General features: G+C 32.3%; 1 protein-coding gene across 2 annotated transcripts; it reads right to left on the bottom strand.

Annotated features, from left to right (window-relative positions):
* Window positions 1-5088: 5088 nt before the first annotated feature.
* LOC139885570 (uncharacterized) lies at window positions 5089-7759 on the bottom strand. 2 transcript variants are annotated; one of them, XM_071869324.1, is made up of 3 exons: window positions 7269-7759; window positions 5759-5872; window positions 5089-5319 (listed from the first exon to the last, which is right to left on the bottom strand). In XM_071869324.1, exons 1-2 carry the CDS (start codon window positions 7675-7677, stop codon window positions 5790-5792), a joined length of 492 nt encoding a protein of 163 aa, XP_071725425.1. In that variant the 5' UTR covers window positions 7678-7759; the 3' UTR covers window positions 5089-5319; window positions 5759-5789. The 2 variants fall into 2 exon arrangements, with proteins under 2 accessions (XP_071725425.1, XP_071725426.1); XM_071869325.1 differs by having other exon boundaries at window positions 7293-7759.
* Window positions 7760-8078: the final 319 nt, after the last annotated feature.

Here is an 8078-nt window from a genome sequence, read left to right as displayed (position 1 = left end):
TGACGATACCATACCCTAGAGTATATTACGTTGTAGATGAGGGTTTAAAGTTCGTTGTTGACGATACCTCATACGTATGGAATTAAAGTTCGATGTTGACGATGCCATACGATTATTGTAGTGACGTTGATGAGGGTTTAAAGTTCGTTGTTGACGATACCTCATATGTGGGTTTAAAGTTCGGTGTTGACGATACCACATTAATATAGGCGAATGGGATTTAAGTTCGATGTTGACGATACCATTCGTTGGGCTAGCCTTGAGATCTTGAGTACTACGGATGTTGTGAACATCATCGTTATACTTGTGTTTTAGCATATTGTATTGTTGTGTTATAAGCTATTGTTATACTAGCCTTGTTATCGTGATACTTAGCGTTATACATGTGAAAGGTATGTTAATTATGTAACTAGTATGTATGCGGATTTGGTAAGTGTTTGCAAGTAAGTAGGTTATATGTATGTATGTATGTATGTATAATTGTTGCACTCACTAAGCCTTGCTTACCCTCTCGTTGTTTACCATTTTATAGGTTCCGGCTTGGACAAGGGTAAGGGCATACGTTTGGACTAGTGGTCTCCCGCTTATGTTGTCGGGGGGTGCTTTTGGTGTTAGCTCTTCGAAGTTGGCCTAACGTTTTGGGTAGTTTAGCCCCAAACCATGCTCGAGTGTCGTTTGGATTATAAACTATCATTTGTAGTGGGTCAAACTTGTATTAAACTTAATTAATGGCTTTCGTGCCTTTTGTAAACATTTAAATTGATGTACGTTTAAATGGAACTTGTGGAATGGTTTATATATTTAATTGGCGCATAAATGTGTATTATAAAAAAAAAAAAAATTTATCGTATGGAATACGGGTTGGGTTGTTTCAAAACTCTAAACACTAAATCGTTCGTATTAAAAGCTCAATCTAAATCTTAAATCTAAACCCTAAATCTAAACCCTAATCCCTAAATTTCTAAACCCTAATATCTAAACCCTCAAAATACTCTCGAAAAACACGATAATTGTTATATATTATTTTTCGAGTGTTTTTCCGCCAAAATAAAAAAATTTATCACAAAGTGTCTTTTTTAAATGTTCATATTTTCATCGAATCTATAATGTTCGTGAACAAAGTTTTTTCAAAAAACGAAAAAAAAATTTGCTTCCAACCGCTTCCACACAATTAGTTACTTCCCCATTGATCCTACAACTATATATATATATATATATATATATATATATATATATATATATATATATATATATATATATATATATATATACACATACATACATACATACATACATACATACATACATACATACATACATACATACATATTGGTAAGATCAACGGAGAAGGAAACAATTGGGGAGAAGCGGAAGGAAGTGGGTGAAGTAATTTTTTTTTAAATTTTGGGTTTCTTTCGAAATTTTTTTCAGGCATCAAGATCACACGAAAATATGAAAATTTAAAAAAGACACTTCGTGATAAATGTTATTATTTATGCGCGAAAACGATTGACAAAAATAACATTCAAGATAATATTGATCGCGAAGAATGTTAATCTTCGAACGCTTTTTTCCATGTTTTGTGACGTACTTTTTGTCAAAATTTAGCCCGATTAAAGTTTAGGGTTTAGAGCTTAGGGTTTAGTGTTTTGGGTTTAGTCCCTAAACCCAAAACGTTAAACTCTAAATCGTTCGTGTTAAAAACTCAATCTAAATCCTAAATCTAAACCCTAAATTTCTATACCCTAATATCTAAACCCTAGTATCTAAACCTTAATTTCTAAACCCTCAAAATAAACTCGAAAAACACGAAAATTGTTATATATTATTTCTTCGAGCGTTTTTCTGTCAAAATAAAAACATTTATCACAAAGTGTCTTTTTTAAATGTTCATATTTTCATCCAATGTATAAAGTTCGTGAACAAAGTTATTTCAAAAAATGAAAAAAAAATGCTTCCCCCCGCTTATCCCCAATTGGTTACTTCCTTATTGATCCTACCACTATATATATATATATATATATATATATATATATAGAGAGAGAGAGAGAGAGAGAGAGAGAGAGAGAGAGAGAGAGAGAGAGAGGACCTAGATATTTGATTTGTTTGTTTTTGTATATCGTTTGTAGCGGTTGAAGTAGCAGAGGAAAACAAAAAACAAAGTAGATGGGAATATAAAGTAGCATTCATGCATATGATTAAGGAATTTTTATGATATTTTAAAAAATGATTAAAGTATTTAATTTATTAAACATGTTAGTTACTTTTCTATTAACAAAGGACTTTTTTTTTTTTTTTTTTTTTTTTTTTTTTTAAAGCTAACTCTATTAATGAATCAAAGATTTTACATGGCTGCTCACAAGTTGCGAGTATAACAAGTTTCAAGTTTACATCACCAACTTATTACAAGGTTTAATATCAAGTACAATACAGATTTTCAAGCTACACTACTCTTTCATTATTGAATATATATATATATATATATATATATATATATATATATATATATATATATATATATATATATATATATATATATATTTTTATTGGCGGCAACATTTTATTTCCCAAAATATATACAGCAAGTATACTTCTACACATGTGTATCAGGCAGAAGTATGAAACACACAAGAGATGCTAAGGTGGCATCATCCTAAGCTAACACACGTACATCAGTTTCATTATTGAATATTGGTTATAACTTCAGACCATCGCTTCCCTCGACCAAATCTTCCACACCTCAAAGTCATCTGTAATATTAGAGCTTTAATAATTATGAATCCACTAATGTGTACTTGTAAACTTGACATGATATCTTCATTTAAAATCGCCGTTATTTTTTTATACGTCGACCTCCAATTTTCTATTAGCGAAGATTGGTTATTTATATGTATTACGGAGTATGTTTTTGTAATTCGTTGAGCTTTTTATTGCAGAATTATGTACTTTTTTGTGTGTTAAAATACAACTTCTAGATAAGTATATCACGGTAAAGAATAAAATATATGAGTGGTAAATATATTTTATAATTGTACACACATATAAAAACGTAGTACAGTAATACTTAGTGGTTTATAAGAACCTCTTATGTTTTTGTATGGTCCCGCTTAATTAATTAGGAATTTGGCACACGACCAACGTATAGCCACATTGTTTTCAAACTTTAATATATAGACAATCGCACAAGGGTGCATTTCGCATGTCTACTTATGGGATATTGGTATCAACTTTTTTTCGGTGCATATATTATGCATGTTCAAATTATATTATAATGATGTTTTCTATTAAAAAAATGCACCTTATACGTGTCCATATTATATTATACGATGTTGTTTTCTATTAAAAAGTAAAGTTGTTTAGATAAAATAAGATAACAAGATAATTTGATACTATGAATGATTTACTATGAACTTTATGTCAATGTCAATTAAATCAATTGTTATGATGGAAAATATAATAAAAGTAATACTTAACGTTATTTTTTATTTAGCACATGTGTGGGCACCGCAATTGTGGGTAGCTCAAACAAGAGCATGTGAACGTAGTAATGTTTTGCATCTCCGTGATAGCAACTCCAACTACTATTTTGGTCAAATAAATCAATAGAAAAATTTATTTACATTTTTTATTAGCAAAATGAAGAGTAATAAATAAAATTGATAAGGACAAACTAGACGATTATTTAATGCATTTTTTTATTATTATTTTTTTTTATCTTTTTGGTCAAACATCAGTATTTACTAGTCAACAATGGACATTCAAGAAACTATGTTTTGAGTATAAAAGTTTTTAACATAAAGAATTTTTGAAATGGTTTATGAGCACACCTTTTTGGACACATTTCTTTCTTTATTGCGCAATTGCAAATCTTATGATGGATCTTCATCATTATGAAATATTTATTTTATTTGAATTATTTGTCCACCTTAAAATAGTTCTGCATATTTGGCTTAAAAAAAAGTTCTTATATTGTCATTGGCATGGTTTATAGTTAATTATACTTTTTTGTTTTTTTCTGTTTTTATGATATTTAAAATTAAAAAAAAAAAACGACAAGAGAAAAAAACTAGGTTGGGTACCTTGGTTGCAAATCCTTACAGTTTCAAACAATTAGAATCATTTTACCAGATTTAATTCTGAATATCATACTACTGTAATATTTAAGGCTACAAGCCACACTTACATATAACTGATATCAGTAAGCACTTTCAAACAATTAGAATCATTTTACCATATTTAATAATAGAATTTAAAATGACAGTTTTGGCCATCAGTAACTGTACTTAAGTTCTCAGGTTTCATGTAAACAATTCACTTTTACTTCATTTTTCATGGGCATCAACCTTATGTGTGGGACGTCAACCCGAATATCTTGATTAAGGACGCCTAGTGTAGTTTGTTTGTTTTTTTTCAATAGCCCTGTTATGTTTTGTCAATTCATTTGTTCTTGTACTGTACTCAACCGGTTCGATCATCATTCTGTTGATCGTTTATTGATATATTGATCTTTTCGGCAAAAATAAAAATAAAAAAGTAAATGATATTTTGAGAGAGATAGATCAAGATCAAATGACCCTAAAAGAAGGTTGAAATATCATACCTCGTTATTGTTATGAAGCTTAACATAGCAGACTAGATATAAACTTAAGAACACAAAGGTTAAAAAGCCTTGTAAACTTGCAACAAACTTCAGATTTATCTGCCCAATATAAATCAATAATTAGACTTAGAAAAGAAACCCACCACCACCAACAACAAATTTGGATAACTTTTAGTTTAAATCAAATCAACTTATCTTTACAAATGATATTTTCTCGACGCTATTGATAGAATAATATATTTACTTTTAGTTTAAATCAAATCAACTCTATTAAACTTATCTTTACAAATCCTTCTAGTACCTTTGTCAAAGATGTAATCTACATTCAACTAGTGTGCATCAATAACGATCCACTATGACCCATTTTACAGTTTTTATATCTTAAATCCAAAATTTGGCAAAAACACCTACAACCACGAACAATGAGCGCATAACCATCTTCAAATGGCACCTTAAGGTATGTTGCTACTTATTCGAACAATGAGCCATCAGCAATGAAATAAACAGTGGATCATTTATAAATGGTTTTAAGAACATATAATTATCCATAGGCTTGAATTATCAAATAGTTTCAGAGTACATTTATGTCCTTTGATATATAAACCTACCTACAAAACCTACATGAGAACAATCACGAAACCTCCAAACTGTACAAACAAGCTCGCTTCACTTTCTTCATCACACATTCTCTAGCTACAATATGTACAGTAGGAAGTATCCTGCAAATCCAAAGAAATACTCAAATCGCATATTAATAACAACAACGCAATAATAAGATGTTAGACCATATCCAATGGTGATGGGCAAAAGTGACGTGTTGGGGGCGGTGGGGTGTTTGGCGCTGACGTGGCAGGCGTCTTGGTAAACCGGGAAATAATGGAGTGGCGTGTTAGGGTGATGTGTCAAAATATGACGGAAAGTTGGATGAAAAAGAGGATAAAAAATATTAAGAGTATATTAAATAGGATTAAGAGTATATAGAAGATATTAAATCATAATTAGATATTGGGCACGCCATATAAACTTCACGTGCTACAAAGAGCACGCCATCTTCATATTTAGCCTCGCATTAGTGGCGTGTTGAAGGCGTTTTGGCTGTTTTTGACTCATAACACACGCGATATGGTCTTGCAAAGTAAATGAAGGGGGTACACTTACTCAGAACTTGAGGTAGGCAGTAGATATGAGTTTATCCTTCCTCGTCATCATGTTGAGACATAGCTTCCTGATTGTTATCGTCTATCACCTCCACCGATTCGAAAGGGTAAGTACCTGAAGTTAGAATAAAAGATCAAAATTAAGGAAAAATATCAGCCAAACTTGTACACAAATGATATCATTTGACCTGGATTACATCAACAGATATTTACCAATTACACTATATAACAACAAGATCAATTTAGTCTACCATTACCCATAAGAGAGCTAATGACTCCTAAATGGACGGGATTAAAAAATCGTACAAAATGTCTCGGTTATATATATAACACAAGAAGCCAACGCGCTTAGGCGCGAGTGGTACCCGTTGGCTTAAAGGCCAGGGAAGCTATGTGGAAGCCCATTTGTGTCAAGAATTTGCACCTCTTGCCACAGAGGGAATAGTCTTGTTCCCGTCACATAGGAGGTATTTGATGGAGTTTACAGGCATCATCTGACTCTTACGGAGTGGGTTTGGTGGGTTTCCAAAGAAACTCATGATTTGGTTCTCCCTGCCGATCTACAACTTTTGCACACGTATATAACACACGAAAGAACTAAGCTGACCATACTTGACCATAATTCTTTTACCAAAAGTGCAAGACTATCACAAAGATGATCATTATGTTAAATCATACTCCGTACATCATAACATCATCATTTAGCCAAAATTTTGACCGGATACGAAATCACTGGTGCTCGATCTAGTGGTATTTTTATACCAAAAAAACTACGATATAGACATAACATTGATGCTTACTTTCTTGCTGAGAAGTAGAGAATTAGCTATGTCTTCAAATTACCTAAATTAACCATCACAAGATGGCCTAGTGGTTAGCGTCCTGGTATCCTCACAAGAGGTCTAATGTTCAATCCTCACTAATAGCACATCTTGCCATATTTGGGGTACGTTAGAAAGAATAAGTCAACACGCCATACTTAGCCACTAAGTTTGTCATCTAGAATGTGTAAAACATCTCAAACTAGAAATCATCCAGATTTACGGATTTCTTTTCCCATTGATTCGTTCAATCTTATTAAAATCAAGCTTAGCATAAGTCTCAACCAACCTCCAATTACGAAAGCATGATACACTAAGGCTCCGTTTGGCTCAACGAATCTAATAGGATTCCGGCGGAATTGGAATTGAATTTAGACACGACGCGCATCTAGATTCCATTCCAATTCGGCCAGAATCCCATTGGATTCCGTTGGATTCCGTGAGCCAAACGGGACCTAAGATCGTAATCGAACCTAAAATAGCTAGTGAGATTATGAATGAGACATGAACAAGAAGCTTATTACCTACAAACAACCAACTATTAAAAAAAAAATCAAGACCAATCGCTACTTTATCACAAAAATATTAACGTCTAACTTCATAAAAAATTAATCCAATCCATCCAAATTTCAAATCGTTTATTAAATCAATTAATTAAAATAAAATGGATTAATCCACAAACAAACAAACCTTGAATCAAAACAACTTCAGTACCTTCAATGAAATAAGCAGACGAAGGCCAACCACGAGACGTGCTAAGCGACATGGATTCATCTTGGGTCAACGTATTGGTCAACCTATTCAAAACGTCAACGAGACCATGAGATTCAGATGGCCGACGACGAGGCGGGACCCAATAAGATGAACCAGGAACAAACGGAAGCCAATCAGGAGCCGATTGCCGTACAATTATGTTATGAATCGCATCATCGAGCTTTCGTAACCCTATAATCTCATCCTGTTCGAGATCAATTTCAATCAATTGTGCTTTTCCAGATCGGCTTGAGAATCGATTCGGTTGCGATACACCAAATTTTAATGTTTGTAACGAACCTGATGATGTTGATCGAATTAGGGTTTGTGATAGGAAACGAGCCATTTTTATTTAATTTTCTTCTGTGTATCTATATGTATGTATATCCGCGTAAAATGAGGTTTCGTTTTTGTTGATTTTTTGCGATAAACATACACAGATGAATGAAAAGAAACTGGTTTCTGTGCTTTTATACCGACATTAAAGTTACACTTTTAATCCCTCAACTTTATAGATGTTTTACTTTTTATGTAAATATTGACAATTTGTCTATAGATCTACAAATGGGTGACCTGAATTCTTCAATTTCTAATGACCATTGAATTTTTCCACAGGTTAACACAAGTTACAAATAATTCAACTTCATAAAGAATGATAATGTTTGCAACATGACCTTGCTACTAATGAAACATTTGCGATAGGAACACGTTAATAAGATTTGTGGTAACTATGGTTTCCAAGATAAC

This window comes from Rutidosis leptorrhynchoides, chromosome 1 (assembly GCF_046630445.1).
Source record: "Rutidosis leptorrhynchoides isolate AG116_Rl617_1_P2 chromosome 1, CSIRO_AGI_Rlap_v1, whole genome shotgun sequence".
Classification (NCBI taxonomy): Eukaryota; Viridiplantae; Streptophyta; class Magnoliopsida; order Asterales; family Asteraceae; genus Rutidosis; species Rutidosis leptorrhynchoides.
This window is presented reverse-complemented; position numbering and strand designations above follow the sequence as displayed.